The sequence below is a fragment of the Ranitomeya variabilis genome, chromosome 4 (assembly GCF_051348905.1).
Source record: "Ranitomeya variabilis isolate aRanVar5 chromosome 4, aRanVar5.hap1, whole genome shotgun sequence".
Lineage (NCBI taxonomy): Eukaryota > Metazoa > Chordata > Amphibia > Anura > Dendrobatidae > Ranitomeya > Ranitomeya variabilis.
Window position 1 is genome coordinate 585,188,173 of NC_135235.1, and position 21,219 is coordinate 585,209,391.

General features: G+C 47.3%; 2 protein-coding genes across 2 annotated transcripts in view; one reads left to right on the forward strand and one right to left on the reverse strand.

The window, feature by feature from the left end:
- Positions 1 to 3,454, forward strand: part of HCK (HCK proto-oncogene, Src family tyrosine kinase) — a 28,004-nt gene extending 24,550 nt beyond the window's left edge. The window contains exons 4-11 of the mRNA XM_077253101.1: positions 55 to 153; positions 656 to 759; positions 1,023 to 1,172; positions 1,555 to 1,707; positions 2,116 to 2,375; positions 2,471 to 2,624; positions 2,705 to 2,836; positions 2,974 to 3,454. Coding sequence (XP_077109216.1) covers positions 55 to 153; positions 656 to 759; positions 1,023 to 1,172; positions 1,555 to 1,707; positions 2,116 to 2,375; positions 2,471 to 2,624; positions 2,705 to 2,836; positions 2,974 to 3,176 — 1,255 coding nt within the window. The 3' untranslated portion in view covers positions 3,177 to 3,454. The remainder of the gene's footprint in view (positions 1 to 54; positions 154 to 655; positions 760 to 1,022; positions 1,173 to 1,554; positions 1,708 to 2,115; positions 2,376 to 2,470; positions 2,625 to 2,704; positions 2,837 to 2,973) is intronic.
- An 11,841-nt stretch (positions 3,455 to 15,295) lies between these two features.
- On the reverse strand, positions 15,296 to 20,490 carry LOC143769194 (uncharacterized). The gene is made up of 3 exons (XM_077257755.1): positions 19,406 to 20,490; positions 17,192 to 17,511; positions 15,296 to 16,390 (listed from the first exon to the last, which is right to left on the reverse strand). Exons 1-3 carry the CDS (start codon positions 19,755 to 19,757, stop codon positions 16,145 to 16,147), a joined length of 918 nt encoding a protein of 305 aa, XP_077113870.1. The 5' UTR covers positions 19,758 to 20,490; the 3' UTR covers positions 15,296 to 16,144.
- Positions 20,491 to 21,219: the final 729 nt, after the last annotated feature.

Here is a 21,219-nt window from a genome sequence, read left to right on the forward strand (position 1 = left end):
CCTCGAACCTGTCAATATATAGAACAGTTCGTTATAACTTTTTTCTTGGTATAGGTCTGGAGAATGGTGGAAAGCTCGTCTGATCCTTACAGGACAAGAAGGTTATATTCCCAGCAATTATGTGGGACGGGTTGATTCCCTGGAGTCTGAAGAGTGAGTACCCCTTTAAGAAGGTGCTGTCTGAAATAAGTAAATAGGTCCACTAGTTGTCCCATAAAGCAGATTGCATTGATTCATTTCATTATATATCTTTATAGCTCCACTTTTCTTATATAAAGCTCCCAACCCCTCCGTAAGATTATAAAAATCTGGGTACCAGTAGTTTACAGCAGGTGGAGCTCATGAGCTCAGTGCATACATATTTATTATTGAGTCCAGTGTGCAGTGAGCTCCCCCTAGTGGTGGCTGTAGGTAGACAGAATTTTATCATGTCTTTCTTTGAGATCTGTGAGCTACTATAAAAATATATTATGAAATGAGTCAGCAGAAAATTGTTACCCATTACCCTAAAAACAATTTGTAATATCTCACTTGTCTTTGAAATAGCAGATTTGGAATTTCACAGTATCACGAAAGTATCAAGCAGCCCTGAGTTTGAGCAAATCTTCAAGTTTCCATTTAGTAGATAGATAATTTCTTTGTTTTGTTTCCACAGATGGTATTTTACGGGCGTTGGTAGGAAAGAGGCAGAGCGGCAGCTACTGTCCTCCGAGAACCAGGCCGGAGCATTCATGATACGGGACAGTGAGACCATGAAAGGTGCAACATATAGGGTTCCTGATGTCAATGTACAAAACTACTGGGTTTAATAAGTATGAAAGTTTGGGGATAGGATGGCAGAACCATGAGATCAAACTATATGGAGTGAACCAGGGCGGCACTGGCCGCTATAAAATGATGTTCAATACTCCAGTCACATCCAAAGCTGCTGCACTTTTCACTTGCTATAGGCTTTTATATAGCTCTGCTGCCACCTGCTGGTTAATATCAGGTCTAACGTCACCTACTGATATTTCTTTCAGGTTGTTACTCACTTTCGATCAGGGACTACAACTCTCAGTCTGGGAACATGGTGAAGCATTACAAGATCCGTACTCTGGATAATGGAGGTTTCTACGTCTCTCCTCGCAAAACTTTCAGCTCTCTGCAGGAGCTGGTCACCTACTATAAAAGTAAGATGGGCAATGGTTAAAATGGGAGGAAAAATCCTTTTTTAAGGGGAACCTTTAGGCAGCTGTATGAGAGGAGGTAATAGTGGATGCCCAAGACGATTTTTGCTGTACTTGAATGAAAACGCTCACTGATTTTCTCCAGAACCTGCCCTGATCATGTGTCGCTCACAAAGCTGCACGCCATGTTATGGGATACGGTCACCAACCTTGTGTGAATAGCACCCGGTCAGGAGAAGGGGAATGTGAGGTGGCATTTAATGACGTTGGAAAGTAATATGAATGATCTCACCAAGTTGTACTTGGAATAGAATTCTATCTGGAGGAACGATTTGTAAGTCTGGTGGCCATAGCTTTAGGATTTATGTCTGATTTACCTTCTCAGGTAATATGGACGGGTTGTGCCAGTATCTCACCAAGGCTTGTAAGACGGCTCGTCCACAGAAACCATGGGAGAAGGACGCCTGGGAGGTCCCGAGGGAATCGCTGAAGCTGGAGAAGAAGCTTGGAGCTGGACAGTTTGGAGATGTTTGGTTGGGTATGTGCTCGGGAGACCGTATCACTCATTAAAAGGCTGAGATACGCCATCTCTGCAGACAGTATCATACATGATTGGCATGGATTCCCCAATTTTAGCAGACATATGATAAACTTAGATAAAGCAGCTCATATCACACACAATAGACTTTGATACAGTGGCTCATTGGACACTCCTATTATGTTTTATAGGATTAGGTACACCAACTCAGCAGACAGTATACACATCATCGGTTTAGATAAGCAGCCGAGCCGACGGTATCACACACAATAAGCTTAGATATCTCAGGTCTTCAGACAGTATCACACATTACATACTAATCTGAGCAGACAGTATGATACATGAAGGCTTAGATACACTCCCTGGTGATTATTGTGCACTCACCTTTGTGCCATCTCTCATCCAAAGCGACATACAATGGGCACACACAGGTGGCAGTGAAGACCATGAAGCCGGGCAGTATGTCTCCTGAGGCCTTTTTGGAAGAAGCCAACCTCATGAAGAGCTTGCAGCATGACCGCCTCGTCCGTCTTCATGCCGTAGTAACCCTGGAGGAGCCCATATACATCATCACTGAGTACATGGAGAAGGGCAGCCTTCTAGACTTCCTCAAGAGCCAGGAAGGGAATTGCCTGTCGCTGCCGCAGCTTATCGACTTTTCTGCCCAGGTGAGGCTCACAGAGTCAGGCAGTATTGGGGTCACATCCCAGATTACGGCTTATATTTTTTGTTTTTTACATTTTCTTGCTTTTTATGCCTACAGATTGCAGAGGGGATGTGGTTCATTGAACAGAAGAATTACATCCACCGGGATCTGAGAGCCGCAAACTGCCTGGTGTCCGCATCTCTGGCATGTAAAATCGCAGACTTCGGGTTAGCTCGAGTGATCGAGGACAGCGAGTATACAGCACGAGAGGGTAACTGTCAGCAGTAATGGGACAAGCTGTGGCTGGTAAAGTCAGGTGCCATCTGGACAGATATGTTTTTGATATTTTAGGTGCCAAATTTCCCATTAAATGGACGTCTCCCGAGGCAGCCAACTACGGCTCCTTCACCATCAAATCTGACGTCTGGTCATTTGGCATCTTAATGACTGAAATTATCACGTATGGAAGGACCCCGTATCCAGGTGAGAGCATTGTGTTTTGCAGGCAGAAGTGGGCTGAAACAAATAGAACAAGGAATCGGAGAAAAGTATCTCCTATGGACGGACAGGTGACGTTCCAATGGCAGGACGTGAATAAAAGTTATTTGCTTTTCTTCCAGGAATGTCCAATCTGGAAGTAATCACCGCTCTGGAGCGTGGGTATCGCATGCCATGCCCAGCCAACTGCCCTCAGGAGCTGTATGGCATCATGCTGCAGTGCTGGCAACAAAACTCAGAGCAACGACCGACCTTTGAATATTTGCAAGGCGTCCTGGAGGATTTCTTCACCGCCACGGAAAGCCAGTACCAGCAGCAGCCATAAGGAGCGCCAGGTTGTGCCCTTTAGCCACTGACTTTCCAAATCCGTCGCCCAACCGCATCATTGCAAACCATCAGCGGTGTAATATACTGTTACAGATGCTAATAATCGGTGTATAATTGCTGCCCGCCCTTTATGAGGAATAGCTTATTAGCATCGTTACTTTATGTAGATTTATGCCAATCCGATGGCGGCAGATCAATCAAAATCTGCAAATTGATTCGTTAACAGAGAAGATCGATGAACAGTTACATCTATAATTATAGATTAAAAACCCCGAATTTGAGACTTTTCTAACTACCGTATTTGTATAATGTTAGAGCAGAAACCATATTTAGTATTGTGCTGGTGGTGTGCCCACCGCTGTTGGTACTGGCATAAAAAACGTGGCACCAAAAGCCGGGTGGCACAGAACTAACCGGTGCTGTATACACTGGTATTATTGGGTTGTGATTATAGACTCTGAGCCCTTCCAGCGACATTAGGTGCATGCAAATTGGGCCTCATGTATGTACATTGTAGAGTGAACCAGCGACATGTATTGGAAACGCAGCCATCAGAGTGTACACCTGCAGACTGAGCCATCAGAGTGTACACCTGCAGACTGAGCCATCGGAGTGTACACCTGCAGACTGAGCCATCAGAGTGTACACCACATACCCTGAACAAGCAGTGTGCAGACAGTGGACTCCGAGCAAACACTGGAGACTGCGAACCATCACTGCGTACAATGGGGACCATGAACCAGAACGGTGTACAATGGAGACTGAACTAGCACTGAGGACACCGGAGACCCTGAACCAGCAGGGGATACACAGGAGACTTATGAGCAAACACCTGAGACTTTGTGACAATACTGCTCTATGGTAAGCATACCATCATACAGTGCCTAAATAATACTGCTCCACAGTAAGCACATCGTCATACAGTGCCTACATAATACTGCTCTATGGTATCGTGTATCTATCGTGTTCAAGGTGTTAGAGCATATGGTTGCAGCCAGGCAAAGTGTCTTTGACCATGTAACCTCCCCTGGGGTGTTGGCCAATTGCTAATTTATCCCAAATAAGGACCCACAATCCCTCTCACCTGATCCTTTACTCAGTCCTATAAATTTAGTAGCATCTTAAGGGGTGCACGCTTGTGGGGTCAGGCACGCGCTTTTCTGCAGCAAAGCATCCAGATGCCGCAGTTATTTCAACGGCAGTTAGTCATGGCAGGAGTCAGGACCCCACTCTATCATCTGTTTCTTTTGGGTATGTCTGCTGAGTAAGCACTTCTTATTACTAATAATAATCATAATCATAATAATAATCATCTCCCCTTCCCTCTTACCTCCCCACCTGTCCTCCTCTGCTGACCTGCTCCTCAACCTCAAATCTGTCCTAAGAAAACATAAAACAAGTCGCCCACTCTCCTTCTCGCACCTGTTCTCCCTTTCTCTGCTTTTCCTCACTGCTGGAGACATATCTCCCAACCCTGGACCCCCACAGCTCATACCTCCCATGACTACCCCCTCCTATCGCTCCCTATCTAATATGAACTACCGCAATCTTTCCAACATAAAACCCGTGCCCCTGATGCCCACCCCCCTGCTCCCTCTCTCTGGAGCACTCTGGAATGCCCGCTCAATCTGCAATAAGCTTCACGTGATTCACAACCTTTTTCTCTCTCGCAATCTTGCCTTCCTTGGCCTCACAGAAGCATGGCTAACACCCTCTGATACCGCCTGCTGCGCTGTGTTACGGAGGCCTCCACTTCACCCACACCCCTCGACCCGGCAACAAACATAGTGGAGGAGTGGGTCTTCTCCTTTCTTCTAACTGCACCTTTAACCCAATCCCACCTCTACCCTCCCTTATCCTCCCCTGTTTTGAAGTCCATTCTGTCCGCATCTACTCTCCCTCCAACCTCCAAGTGGCCGTCATATACCGACTTCCAGGCCCAGCCATTGCCTTTATTGACCAATTCTCCACCTGGCTTCTTCAGTTTCTCTCTGCTGACATTCCCACCATCATCATGGGTGACTTCAACATCCCCATTGATACTCTTAAGTCAACAGCCTCCAAACTTCTGTCCCTTACCTCATCCTTTGGACTTACTCAGTGGTCCTCCGCAGCCACCCACACAGACGGACATACATTAGACCTGGTAATCACCCGTCTCTGCTCTCTATTAAACTTCACAACCTCCCCTCTCCCTCTATCCGACCAACATCTGCTCACCTTCTCATCCCTGTCCTCCTCACCGGTCATCCATGTCCAGCAAAATGCGCACCCCGCAGAAACCTTGCACACCTAGACACCCACACACTCTCTGACTCTATCCTACCACTGGCATCCATATCCTCACTCCACGACACAGACAGTGCCACTGCTTTCTACAATGCCACTCTTGCATCAGCTATTGACACAGTTGCCCCTCTCGTCCATGGCAGAGTGCGATGTATCAATAGACATCCTTGGCACAATAACACCACTAAAAAGCTTCGGCAAGTGTCCAGGGTTGCGGAGCGGCGTTGGAAGAAAACACACTTGCAAGACAACTTCACTGCATTCAAACAGGCAACACTCGCTTTTAAATCTGCTCTCACCTTTGCTAAACAGGCCTACTTCACAACCCTCGTATCTTCCCTATCCTACAACCCCAAACAGTTATTCAAAACCTTTAACTCCCTCCTCCGCCCCCCACTGCCCCCTCCAACCTCCCTCATCTCTGCTGAGGACTTTGCCACACACTTTAAAAATAAGATCGACCAGACAAGGCAAGTTTTAATTGTTCAACCACCACAACCCCTTTGTATACCAGACCAATGCCCAAACCCCATAACCTCCCTATCCAACATCACTGAAGGGGGGCTTAATTGTCTCCTCTCCAAATCGCACTTCACCACCTGTGCGCTCGACCCCATCCCATCCCACCTCCCCCCCAACCTCACCACCACACTTATCCCATCCCTAACCCACCTCTTCAACCTATCACTATCTTCTGGCACCTTCCCTTCTTCTCCTTTTAAACATGCCACAATCATGTCTATCCTTAAAAAGCCAACCCTCGATCCAACTGCTATGTCCAGCTATCGCCCAATATCACTGCTCCCATTCGCTTCCAAACTCCTGGAGCAGCACGTCCACTCTGGACTTTCCTCCCACCTCTCATTTAACTTGCTCTTTGACAATCTACTATCTGGTTTCCGCCCCCATCACTCAACTGAGACAGCCCTGACCAAAATCACTAACGACCTACTTACCGCCAAAGCTAATGGACAATACTCTGTACCCCTCCTTCTAGACCTGTCCTCTGCTTTCGAAACAGTTGACCACTGCCTCCTACTACAGATCCTCTCCTCCTTTGGCATCAAAGACCTCGCCCTATCCTGGATCGCCTCGTACCTTTCCAACCGCACATTCAGCGTCTCCCACTCCCACACTACCTCCTCATCCCACCCTCTCTCTGTTGGAGTCCCCCAATGCTCTGTTCTAGGACCCCTACTCTTCTCAATCTATACACTTGGCTTGGGACAACTCATAAAGTCCCATGGATTCCAGTACCACCTCTATGCTGATGACACTCAGATCTACCTTTCTGGACCAGACGTCACCTCTCTGCTGTCCAGAATCCCAGAGTGTCTATCAGCCATATCCTCCTTCTTCTCCTCTCGCTTCCTCAAACTCAATGTGGACGAATCTCATCATCTTTCCTCCATCCCATAGATCTTCCTTACCTGACCTATCTATCGCAATCAATGACATCATGCTTTCCCCCGTACCGGAAGTCCGCCGCCTCGGAGTAACGTTTGACTCTGCCCTGTCCTTCAAACCGCACATCCAAGCTCTTTCACCTCCTGTCACCTGCAGCTCAAAAATATCTCCAGAATCCGTCCTTTCCTCAACCGTCAATCTGCTAAAATGCTTGTGCATGCCCTCATCATCTCCCGCCTTGACTACTGCAACATCCTTTTCTGCGGCCTCCCTGCTAACACCCTTGCACCTCTCCAGTCCATCCTTAACTCTGCTGCCCGACTAATTCATCTCTCTCCTCGCTACTCCTCTGCTTCCACCCTCTGCAAATCTCTTCACTGGCTCCCATTCCCTCAGCGTATCCAGTTCAAATTACTAATACTGACCTACAAAGCCATCCATAACCTGTCTCCTCCATATATCACTTAACTAATCTCCCGATATCTTCCCTCACGTAATCTCCGGTCCTCCCAAAGACCTCCTTCTCTCCTCCACACTTATTCGCTCCTCATCCAATCGCCTCCAAGACTTCTCACGAATATCCCCCATCCTCTGGAATTCTTAGCCCCAACACGTCCGCCTATCAACTACATTCGGATCCCATCTCTTCAGGAAAGCCTACAGCCTGCACTGACCCCGCTGCCTCCTCCTCACTACCGAAGCTACCGCCTCACCAACTCCGGAGCTCCTGCAACCCTCGACCTACTGTCTCCTTCCCCACCATCCTGTAGAATGTAAGCCCGCAAGGGCAGGGTCCTCGCCCCTCTGTATCAGTCTGTCATTGTTAGTTTGTTTACTGTAAGTGATATCTGTAATTTGTATGTAACCTTTTCTCATGTACAGCACCATGGAATCAATGGTGCTATATAAATAAATAATAATAATGGTAAGCATAATGGTATCCTTCTCACACTATGAGAAACCACCGCAACCCCTCACACTTAAAACCTGTGCCACTGACCCCCACCACCCTGCTTCCCCTCTTTGGGGCACTTTGGAATGCCCGCTCTGTCTGCAACAAGCTCCACATGGTCCATGATCTCTTCACTTCTCGCAACCTTTTCTTCCTGGCCCTCACTGAGACCTGGCTGACGCCCCCTGACACGGCCTCGCCTGCAGCACTGAGTTACGGTGGCCTCCAGTTTACCCACACTCCTCGCTCTGGCAACAGACATGGCAGAGGAGTGGGTATCCTTCTTTCTAAAAACTGCTCCTTCAACCCTATCCAACTCCCACCCTCCCTTATCCTCCCTTCTTTCGAGGTTCACTCTGTCCGTATCTACGCTCCCTCCAATCTCCAAATGGCTGTCATATACCGACCACCGGGCTCAGCCACTGCCTTCATCGACCAATTCTCCACCTGGCTCCTTCACTTTCTCTCTGCCGACATCCCCACCATCATCATGGGCGACTTTAATATCCCTACTGACACCCACCAGCCAGCAGCCTCCAAACTACTGGCCCTTACTTCATCCTTTGGACTCACCCAGTGGTCCTCCACAGCCACCCACACAGATGGACATACACTAGACCTCATCTTCACCCGCCTCTGTTCCTTATCTAACCTCACAACCTCTCCCTTCCCCCTATCTGACCACCATCTACTCACCTTCTCATCCTTGTCCTCCTCACCTGCCCCCCATGTCCAGCCATTACCACATCCTCGCAGAAACCTCGCACATATAGACACTCACAGACTCTCAGACTCTCTCCTACCCCTGTCCTCCATATCTTCACTGCACGACACGGACAGCGCCACCGCTTTCTATAACTCGACCCTCACATCAGCCATAGACTCAGTCGCCCCTCTCATGCATGGCACAGTGCGACAAACCAATAGGCAACCTTGGCATAACAATGTCACAAAAAAACTTCGACAAGCATCCAGGATTGCGGAGCGGCGTTGGAAGAAAACACGCCTGCCAGACGACTTCACTGCCTTCAAACAAGCTACATTTGACTTCAAATCAGCCCTCACCTCTGCTAAACAGACCTATTTCACTAACCTTGTATCTTCACTATCCTACAACCCAAAACAACTGTTCAGCACATTTAACTCTCTCCTCCGCCCACCACTGCCACCTCCAACTCCCTTCATCTCTTCCGAGGACTTTGCCACCTACTTCAAAAACAAGATCGACCAAACAAGGCAAACCTTTACTTGTCCACCACCCCAACTATTCCATATACCAGACCTCTGCCCTTCCCTAATAACCTCCCTCTCCAACATCACTGAAGGAGAACTTACTCGCCTCTTTTCCAAATCACACCTCACCACCTGTGCACTTGACCCCATGCCTTCCCACCTGCTCCCCAACCTCACTAACACGCTTATTCCACCCCTAACCCATCTCTTCAACCTATCGCTCTCCTCTGGTACCTTCCCCTCTGCCTTCAAACATGCCACCATCACACCTATCCTCAAAAAAACTAACCTTGACCCAACTGCTATGCCCAGCTATCGCCCCATATCGCTGCTCCCATTTGCTTCAAAACTCCTTGAGCAGCATGTCCATGGTCAACTTTCCTCCCACCTCTCATCTAACTCTCTCCTTGACAACCTCCAATCTGGCTTCCGCCCTCACCACTCCACCGAAACTGCCCTGACAAAAATTACTAATGACCTAGTCACAGCCAAAGCTATCAGACAGTTCTCCATCCTCCTCCTTCTTGACCTGTCCTCTGCTTTCGACACAGTCGATCACTGCCTACTGCTACAGATTCTTTCTTCCCTTGGCATCAAAGACCTTGCCCTCACCTTATGACATGACTAATAGACAAGGACATGGTTTGTTTGACTCATGTTCTACAAGCACTGCGCAGCGGAGGGAGGGAAATATTGTTTACTATCGTTAAATGGTGGCTTAATAGTTTCAGAGGCTTGGTTTGGTTATAGTTTAAGAGTTTTATGTTTATAACTTTGTGTTTGATTGTTTTATAATTGCACACATAAGTTTTTCCTCTGTGAAATAATTGGCATATGTATGTGCTGTCCTTATTATCCTTTGTAAATGTAACCATGCAGACTAATGACAAGGTCAAATATGTATGCTATACTTTATTTATGTTTGAAAATAAACGAATTTAAAAAAAAAAAAAAAAAGGCCTCGCCCTTTCCTGGATTGCCTCATACCTATCCAACCGCACATTTAGCGTTTCCCACTCCCACACTACCTCCTCATCCCGCCCTCTCTCTGTTGGAGTCCCTCAAGGCTCTGTCCTAGGACCCCTACTTTTTTCCATCTATACCCTTGGCCTAGGACAACTCATAAAGTCCCATGGCTTCCAGTACCACCTGTATGGAGACGACACTCAGATCCATCTCTCTGGCCCAGATGTCACCTCCCTGCTGTCCAGAATCCCGAAGTGTCTGTCAGCCATATCCTCCTTCTTCACCTCTCGCTTCCTAAAACTCAATGTAGACAAAACCGAACTCATCATCTTTCCCCCACCTCACGTATCCCACCTACCCAATCTATCTATTATGGTAAACGGCATCACGCTCTCTCCCGCTCCTGAAATCCGCTGCCTCGGGGTAACTCTTGACTCTGTCCTGTCCTTCAAACCTCACGTCCAAGCTCTTGCCACCTCCTGTCGCCTCCAACTCAAAAATATTGCCAGAATCCGTCCCTTCCTCAGCCCACAATCTACCAAAACTCTTGTACATGCTCTCATCATCTCCCGCCTCGATTACTGCAACACCCTCCTCTGTGGCCTCCCCGCTAACTCTCTTGCACCACTCCAGTCTGTCCTCAACTCTGCTGCCCGCCTAATCCACCTCTCTCCTCGCTACTCCCCTGCTTCTCCCCTCTGCAAATCCCTCCACTGGCTCCCAATCCCCCAACGAATCCAGTTCAAACTACTAACACTGATCTACAAAGCCATCCACAACCTATCCCCTCCCTATATCTCTGAACTAATCTCCCAATATCTTCCTTCACGTAATCTTCGTTCATCTCAAGACCTCCTACTCTCCTCCGCACTTATTCGTTCCTCACACAATCGCCTCCAAGATTTCTCCCGAATATCCCCCATCCTCTGGAATTCCATGCCTCAACACGTCCGATTATCCACCACCCTCGGATCCTTCAGATGGAACCTGAAAACCCATCTCTTCAGGAAAGCTTACAGCCTACAATAACCGAGCCGCCGCCTCACCACCGCCAGAGCCGCCGCCGCCCACCCCTACCTTCTGTATCTTCCCCACTATCCCATAGAATGTAAGTCCGTAAGGACAGGGTCCTCTCCCCTCTGTACCAGTCTGTCACTGTAAACCTGTTTACTGTAAATGATATCTATAACCCTGTATGTAACCCCTTTCTCATGTACAGCACCATGGAATTAATGGGGCTATATAAATAAATAATAATAATAATAATAAGCACACCGTCATACAGTGCCTACGTAATACTGTTATACAGGAAGACTACATAACATTGGCCACATAATGCTAGAAATTGTTGCTGTACCCCTGCCCACCACCTCCTCTATTTACCCCCATCCTGCACCATTGGCTCTGGGGCACATAGTAGTGAATCCGAACAGCTCTAGCCGCCAGTGGTATTTCTGATTTTGGGAAAGATGGGTGATATTGAGAATGCCATCATTACATTTCCCACAGAAGCTGCCGCACAACTTTCCTAGTATCGTAACATAGGGCCAGCAGTGACACCTATCGGCATCCACATATGTTGGCCTCTCAGAGGTGTAGGAAAGCTGGGTGTCAGGCTGCTTAGCAGCTGTTCTGCTTTCCCCCCCATGTTTACTGGTAATGAGAACAGAAATTTTGATTGAAGAGATTGTATCATCTGCTGATGTCTGATGTGAGCACCAGCGAGCTGTGAGGCAGAGATCACTATCGGCCGGAGATTGTCAGACATTGCTGGGGATAAGCTGCATCTGATAAGCAATGATAAGCAGAATGTCATGTTATGGGCTGATGCATGCAGGGCACACGTGTGCACACGACATGTATGGCCACAAAGCCCCACTGAGGGGTTACAGCCATGTCCAGCACATCTCTGCTCACTGCTCTGAATGCACCCGAAAATTGGATAGTGGCTCCTCCAGGCATCAATCCATGCCAACTGGAGAAGAGCTATAAGAAGTGCTGAGGTGGTAGCTGTACCCAGGTCCAAATCACCAGTAGTATAAAAATTACATGGCAGAAGGGGGTCCCTAGGGCAGATTTTGTACTGGGGGCTGCTCCACACCTGGCACAGCATGGGCTGCAGATCCACCAGCACCATTGGTTACTAACCATACAAGGTGCCAGTCATACCGCCAATGGGCACAACAGCAATACAAAGAAGGAAGCAGCACAGCATATTAGTAAAAACCAAGGACAGGAACATAATGATAACTCTGCAGTAAATAAAAAGCATAGTGCATGAAAATAATATATGGTACTGAGGTAACATGTTTTTGATTAAAAAAAAATGTGAAAGCCACAATGCCTCGTCACGGCGACCATAGTTGGGACAGTCCTTACTCTAATATTAAATACCGTTTGTCAAGTGACATATATGTAGAGAATGTCTGAGAGAGATTGAGCCCAGCTAGTGGAGACACAGCCATGGGAGACCACATCAATATAATGCCCAGCTCAAAGGTGAGGCTGCCACGCCTCTAAGGCCATGTGCACACGCTGCGGATTCCATTGTGGAATTTTCCGCAGCGGATTTGATAAATCCGCAGTGAAGAACTGCTGCGGTTTTTACTGCGGATTTATTGCGGTTTCTTTTGCGGTTTCCTCTGCGGGTTTTCACCTGAAGATTTCTATTGGAGCAGGTGTAAACCCGCAGCAGAATCCGCACAAAGAATTGACATGCTGCGGAAAATAAACCGCTGCGTTTCCGCGCATTTTTTTCCGCAGCATGTGCACTGCGGATTTGGTTTCCCATAGGTTTACATTGTACTGTAAACTCATGGGAAACCGCTGCGGACCCGCAGCTGCGGAAACGCTGCGGTTCCGCAGCAAAATCCGCAGCGTGTGCACATACCCTAAATGCACAAGATGCAAACACAGGAAAAAAACAAAGGTAGGAACTGGGATACAAACTGGTGTGCATGCAGAGTGTAAGCCCACATTCACGCTGGCCACGAAAAAGGGAAAAAAAGACACAAATATAATGATTAAGTATCCTGCAGTAAATAAATAAATAGCTTAGTACATGAAAATAATATACGGTACTTAACATGTTTTTTATCCAAAAAATGCAAACGCCATCCCACCACTTCACGGTGACCCTATCTGGGACAGTCCTAACTCTAATATTAAAAACCTTACTGTTTGTCAAGTGACATGCATGTGGATAAGGGCTGAGAAGTACTGAGCCCAGCTAGTGGAGACACAGCCATGGGAGACCACATTTAGGCCGGGATCACACATATGCGAGATACGGCCGAGTCTCGCTGGTGAAAACCCAGCTCTGGCACCGGCACTCCGGAGCGGAGCGTGCAGCTCCATGTATTACTGTGTGGCTGCATGCTCCGCTCCGGAGTGCCGGCGCCACAGCTCGGTTTTCACCTGCGAGACTCGGCCGTATCTCGCATATGTGTGATCCCGGTCTAATAATGCCCAGCTCAAAGGAAAGGCAACCACACCTCTATATGCACAAGATGCAAACATTACCCATATTAGTGTCTGCCACCGATGCCCCCATATTAGTGTGTTAGTCCCATATACCCCATATTAGTGTGCTAGTCACAGAAACCCCCATATTAGTGTCTGCCACCGATGCCTCCATATTAGTGTACTAGTGACAGATGCCCCCATGGTAGTGTGCTAGTCACAGATATCCCCATATTAGCGTACTAGTCACAGATGCCCCCATGTTAGTGTGCTAGTGCAGGACCCCAGGGTCCTGGTCGTTGCAGTAATATCATTCTCCTCTAGGGGAGGGTGGTGTTACGTTTAGATGCAAAGAAGGACAACTGCATCCAGGTATCACAAACATGCAACATTTCACACTCCAGGCCACCAGGGGGAGCTCTGCTCCTATTTATTTGGTCACTCCCCACACTTAGGTAAAACTGGTGACCTGTAGGGAAAGTTAGTTAGTTGCTGGCTGAGCTTCGCTCAGGTAGTTGGTCCCTGACAGGGGTGGGATCCGTCAGAGATCGAGGAAGAAGGACACGGAGCTGTGCATGCCCTGAGAGCTGCAGCTTCCAGAAAGAGACACTGAAGGAGAACTGTATTGTAAGTCATAGCAAAGGAGTGGACACCCGAAGGAGCCCAGCCCTACACAGGCTGCCTCGTTCTGAGGCGCAGGATCCCGGTAGCCGGAACACCGAGGGAGCAACGACCCTTTATGCCTTGCTCCAGAGACCGGCAGGAGAGCTAATTTCACGTTACCTGCCCGCCCTATACCCAGGAGGCAAGGTGGCACCCCTTAGAGGCTGAGGCATGATAGAGTCCCTATAAACCGCCTTAAGCCACCGGTCATACGGGTTTGTCCTATCCTATCCAGGGGACAGAGAGAGAGAGACATAACATCTATTACATCCGTGAGGACCTTATGAGAAGCTTAGCAGTAAGGGACTACAACACTGCAGCGCTAGAGGAAGGCTACTGATTTCTACTCGGACAAGGGAACTCTGGACTTGCCTCCAAACCGGCCGGACTCTGCCTGCCCTGTGGTCTGGTGCTCTGGACTGTGGATGCTGAAGTCTTCAGTAAAGGTAAAGAGACTGCAACCCTGTGTCCTCGTTCTTCACAGCGCCTTTCACCATACCACCATCTACACACTGGGAAGCCCTGGGGATATACGTCACCTGTGGGAAGGTATACCATCTAGCTGCCATAACATTACCCCAGCGGACCCGTTAAAGCAGCGTCGATCACCCTGGCCGAATACCACAGGTGGCGTCACGAACATTTCCCCTCTAAAGACCTTTCCCTTTGACACGGACGTCCCAGGGCCACAGACCGGGTCAGCCACTGTGACATCCCCCTGTGAACCGAAGGACCTGGTACCGAGTACCCCGCTGCCCTTGGGGGCACTCCACTAGTCACAGATGCACCCGTGTTAGTGTGGTAGTCACAGATATCCCCATATTAGCATGCTAGTCACGGATGCCCCCATGTTAGTGTGCTTGTCACAGATGCCCCCATGTTAGTGTGCTTGTCACAGATGCACCCATGTTAGTGTGCTTGTCACAGATGCACCCATGTTAGTGTGCTAGTCACAGATTCCCCCTTGTTAGTGTGCTAGTCACAGATGCACCCATGGGAAAACCAAGGAGGAACAGAAAAGCACCATAAGAACCAGAGTAATCATGGGAAATCTTTATTAATTAAAAGGGTAACAAAAAAACATAAAAACACACAGAAAATGACAGGGAACACACCACAAACAGGTGGCAGGGTGGTCTCTAGCAGGCAAAACAGGTACCAATGAGTTAACGAGCGCTAATAATCAGAAGGTAACTAGAGTCATGAGCCACAAAAGACCAGGCAGTAAATCTATGGGTCAATACACCGTGTGACAAATATCACACACGCCGGTCACGGGCCAATATATCAGAGCAGATAATGCGCCTACAGAGAGTAAACAATAGTAACAATAATTACCTGCAGGACCACGATGCCACCCACCCCAACGCGCGTTTCGGCGCTGTGCCTTCTTCCGGGGGTATGACATCATGGGAAAGGTACGCTTTTTATAAGAATAGGAGGCCAATCAAGAGTGAAAACCAGCACCGTGTGTCGGCGCATGCGCAGACGGATCGTGGCAAGAGCGGCGCCGAGGGCGTCAGGCGAGGTGAAGGAGGCGCCAGCAAGCACCGCCCACATGGAAGCACGTGAGCGGCCAAGATGGCGCGACCCAGCACCAAGCTGAAGAGACGCCATCGGAGTCGCCCAGCAACGGAGTGCCGGCGCGCATGCGCACCGGATCTGGTGAGTGGCCACATGATAGAATAAACAATCAGTTCCAACCAAATATAAACAAGGCTGTATACAATAAAAGGCTCGGTTATATGCAGACCCAAGAACACATGATACAATAAAGTGCATAAGTGCATGTGAGACATATAAAATAAAAAGCACAGGACAGAAAAATATACATAAAAGTACAGCATTGTACAATAGAACATATGTTATACACTAAGTGAGCTGCAAAACACACATGCAGCTCAAGAAATTTAATACGTGTGAGTGTACAAGATAAAGTGCAATATTTGTGCAAAGTGCATAGTGCAACATTTGTAATAAATGTATAAATAGCACTAAGAAGTACAATAACAAACACAGCTAAAAAAGAACTCTGAATATGAACAAAATATAGCAATATGTAAAAAATATATAACACTTATATGTAATGTGACAATAATAAAATATACAATGTGAGAAAGGTGCTGATAAGAAGATGAAGTCCCGCATTGATCCGAACCAAATAAATATGTTCCCATTCCTATTCCAAATAGGTATATTCCTTTATACAAATAAGTTAAAAAGGCCAAGACAGGCCTAACCTAAAAGAAAATGAAAAATGGTTAAAAACTGAGTAACACAAAGGAAAAAATATACAAAAAAGCGAAAGAAATAAAAACAATGCCAATTAAAAAGTGTACCAGGGATGATCACAAAAATGGGGCGAAACTCAAAGTTTCATTAAGGCCATGGGGATGCAACGTCTTAAGTTTCCATATCCACCGTGATTCCTTCTGTGCCAAATGGCGACTCAAATTACCGCCACGTAGGTTAACAATCAGGTGGTCAATGCCCTTAATTCTAAAACCAGAAGGATCACATGAGTGGTAAAGCTTAAAATGCCTAGGAATGGTTTTTAGGCAATCCACATTCTCTTCTTTGGAGGCTGCCAAAATATCACAAACATGTTCACGTGCTCTGACCTTGAGGGTACGTGTCGTGAGTCCAATATTTATCTTGCCACAAGGGCAAGTCCCATGGTATACCACCATAGTTGTTAGACAATTGATGGTGTGAGTGATCACAAACTCACGACCGTCAGAGGAGAGAAAATGAGTGGCAGACTCAATGTTCGGGCATGCAATACATTTTCCACAGGGTCTACAGCCCCACTGGGGACGGTTAGTATTAGTTGCACTAGAAAAAATTGGGGGAGGGGGCACCGGTGGGAGGTAGCTCCTGACCAAGTGGTCACCTAGATTCCTGGATCTACGTGCTGTAACCGAAGAGTAGGGAGGCAGATACTGCTTCAGTACAGGATCCATAAGCAAAATCGGCCAATGTTTAGCCAGAATATCAGACATTTCCCTCCACCTGGAATGATATTGTGTTATGAGTCTGACCTGATTCGTATGCTTGATTTGCTTCGGTGAATAGAGGAGATGGTGACGATTCGAATGTTTCGCCCTATTATAGGCCCTCTTAATACTCCTTCTGCTATAGCCACGGTCCATAAAGCGATTCTTCAGATCTGCAGCCTGGGTTTCAAACATCTCATTGGTAGCGCATATCCTTTTGAGTCGGAGGAATCGGCCCGTAGGGACCGCATCAATGACATGGGGTGGGTGAGACGATGAAGCATGTAAGACGGCATTCACAGCCGTCTCTTTACGGAAAACACTGGTCAAAAGTAAACCATCCTCACCTCTCTCCACCAGGACATCTAGAAAATCAATACAAGAAAAATTACATTTGTACGTAAGATGTATATTCAAGGTGTTCTTGTTTAAATCCCGTATAAAATTCTGTAACTCAAAAGATGTACCTCGCCAGATCAAAAATACGTCATCAATGTAGCGGGCCCAAAATACGACCCGCTCCATTGATGACACATGATCCGACGAGAATAGATCCCTCTCCCACAGCCCCAGGAACAGATTTGCGTACGAAGGCGCACAAGCCGCGCCCATCGCTGTTCCCTGGAGCTGTAGGTAGAAGGATCCGTTAACCCCTTCACCCCCGGAGCTTTTTCCGTTTTTCCATTTTCGTTTTTCGCTACCCTCCTTCCCAGAGCCATAACTTTTTTATTTTTCCGTCAATTTGGCCATGTGAGGGCTTATTTTTTGCGGGACGAGTTGTACTTTTGAACGACATCATTGGTTTTAGCATGTCGTGTACTAGAAAATGGGAAAAAAATTCCAAGTGCAGTGAAATTGCAAAAAAAGTGCAATCCCACACTTGTTTTTTGCTTGCCTATTTTGCTAGGTTCACTAAATGCTAAAACTGACCTGCCATTATGATTCTCCAGGTCACTACGAGTTTATAGACACCTAACATGACTAGGTTATTTTTCACCTAAGTGGTGAAAAAAAATTCCAAACTTTGCAAAAAACAAAACAAAACAAAATTGCGCCATTTTCCGATACTCGTAGCGTCTCCATTTTTCGTGATCTGGGGTCAGGTGAGGGCTTATTTTTTGTGTGCCGAGCTGGCGTTTTTAATTATAGCATTTTGGTGTAGATACGTTCTTTTGATCGCCCGTTATTGCATTTTAATGCAATGTCGTGGCGACCAAAAAAACGTAAATCTGGCGTTTCGAATTTTTTTCTCATTACGCCATTTAGCGATCAGGTTAATGCTTTTTTTTTATTGATAGATCGGGCGATTCTGAACGCGGCGATACCAAATATGTGTAGGTTGGGTTTTTTTTTTATTGATTTATTTTGATTGGGGCGAAAGGGGGGTGATTTAAACTTTTATATTTTTTTTATTTTTTTCACATTTTTAAAAACTTTTTTTTTTTACTTTTGCCATGCTTCAATAGCCTCCATGGGAGGCTAGAAGCAGGCACAGCCCGATCGGCTCTGCTATGCAGCAGTGATCATAAGATCGCTGCTACACAGCAGATTTGCAGGTGTGCTGTGAGCGCCGACCACAGGGGGGCGCTCACAGCCACCGGCAATCAGTAACCATAGAGGTCTCAAGGACCTCTATGGTTACCTTCCTGACACATCGCCGACCCCCGATCATGTGACGGGGGTCGGCGATGCGCTCATATCCGGCCGCACGGCCGGATGCGGTAGTTAAATGCCGCTGTCTGCGCTTGACAGCGGCATTTAACTAGTTAATAGCGGCGGGTGATCGCGATTTCACCCGCCGCTATTGCGCGCACATGTCAGCTGTAAAAAACAGCTGACATGTCGCGACTTTGATGTGCGCTCACCGCCGGAGCGCACATCAAAGCGGGGGTCCCGACATGTGACGTACTATACCGTCACATGTCGGGAAGGGGTTAAAAAGAAAAAAATTGTGCGTGAGCAAAAATTTCAACAGGAGTAACAAAAAATCGGTGTCACTGGAGGAGAGACTGGTCATGGAGAGGAAGTGCGAGACAGCACTCAAACCATCCTGGTGGCGAATGTTAGTATAAAGCGACTCTACGTCACATGTGACCAGTAACATGTCCTCGTCCACATGGACTGAGTCGATTTTTTTAAGAAAATCAGACGTATCCTTCAAAAATGAGGGTATAGTCTCCACCAGGGGTTTGAGGAATGAATCAACATATTTACCAATGTTTTCCGTAAGCCCACCCACCCCAGAGATGATAGGCCTACCTGGTGGTGTATGAAGATGCTTGTGTACTTTAGGCAGCAAATACAGGGTTGGGATACAATGATCCTTCCCCAAAAGAACATCACGGACTTGAACAGTAATCACACCGTCTGAAAGAGCCTTCTGTAAGATTTTATCCAACTCATCTCTAAAAGAAATCAGAGGATTGTATGTTAACTTTTTATAGCACTTAGAGTCCCTAAGGAGGCGGTATGCCTCGGTCAAGTATAGTTTGGTGGGCCAAACCACGATGTTCCCCCCCTTGTCAGCCGGCTTGATCACTACGTCCCCATTAACGTTGTGGTGGGGGTGTAATGTTTGGTTTGGAATTTTTGATTTAACAGATGCACCCATGTTAGTGTGCTAGTCACAGATATCCCCATATTAGCGTACTAGTCACAGATGCCCCCATGTTAGTGTGCTAGTCACAGATGCACCCATGTTAGTGTGCTAGTCACAGATGCCCCCATGTTAGTGTACTAGTCACAGATGCCCCCATATTAGTGTGCTAGTCACAGATGCCCCCATGTTAGTTAGTGTGCTAGTTACAGATGCACCCATGTTAGTGTGCTAGTTACAGATGCACCCATGTTAGTGTGCTAGTCACAGATGCCCCCATGTTAGCGTACTAGTCACAGATGCCCCCATGTTAGTGTGCTACTCACAGATGCACCCATGTTAGTGTGCTAGTCACAGATGCCCCCATGTTAGTGTACTAGTCACAGATGCCCCCATATTAGTGTGCTAGTCACAGATGCACCCATGTTAGTGTGCTAGTCACAGATGCCCCCATATTGCGTTGCTTGTTACAAATGCCCAAATATTACTGTGGCAGCCAAAGATGCCCCCCTCTTGTGGCAAATGTGCTAGCCATGTTAGTGTGCAAGATAGGCCCGGATCACACTACCGTAGAATACGGGTGAGTGCTATACGAGAAAACATTAGTGTTAATCTATGGGGCAGCTCCCATCACTGTATTTTTTTTCTATGACTTATTCTACATGCTACATGCGTGTAAAATCTCTTTTTCCGGATCCAACCCGGTGTTTGTTGCCTTTCCTAGTGGTAAGCGCTGCCTTTATACCTGACAGGCTTTTGTGATAATGTTATTTACTAAGAGCAGCTCTCTGCCATTACTTGTATTGATAGAAGCGACTACTCACACCGGGGGATGTCCACTCTTTTGACTGTCCTTATGCACTTTAATGACTTTTTGTATGTTATATGCATAATCTTTTGATACTTTGTTAATTAAATAAAATACTACCATCTATGTACTCCTTTGTCCTCCTCGTGTGGTAAACGATATGGAGTTGGTTTCCCTTTGGGTTTGGGTTCTTTTTGCACTCTTTAGTGCTTAATCTCCCATCTTTTATCAACATGTTTCCTGGTTTTGTCATTATTCGTGTAAAATCATAGCATGCTGCGATTGTCACCGATACTCGGCCGAGACTCGCCAATGTAAGCCTATGGGTGCGAGAAAAAAATCGCACACCACACAGACCATCAGTCTAGTGGAGTGCCCCATCAGGGCAAGGGGGTACTCGGTACCGGGTCCTGCAGTTCACAGGGGGGTGTCACGGTGGCTGACCCGGTCCGTGGCCCTGGGACGTCCGTGTAAAAGGGAAAGGTCTTTAAAGGGATAAAGTTTATGGTCGTGACGCCACCTGTGGTATTCGGTCAGGGTGACCAACGCTGCTTTAAGGGGTCCACTGGGGTGATGTTATGGCAGCTAGATGGTATACCTTCCCACAGGTGAAGTATATACTCAGGGCTTCCCAGTGTGAAGATGGTGGTATAGTGAGAGGCGCAGAGA

Bases quoted from the DNA above. Each gene is read 5' to 3' on its own strand.
- LOC143769194 (XM_077257755.1), bottom strand. From the start codon at position 19,757: ATGGGTGCATCTGTTAAATCAAAAATTCCAAACCAAACATTACACCCC. The intron at 17,512-19,405 runs GTAGGCCTATCA...TTGATTTTCTAG, and splicing joins GCATCTTCATACACCACCAG to ATGTCCTGGTGGAGAGAGGT. The intron at 16,391-17,191 runs GTCAGACTCATA...ATTTTCTTTTAG, and splicing joins AAATCAAGCATACGAATCAG to GTTAGGCCTGTCTTGGCCTT.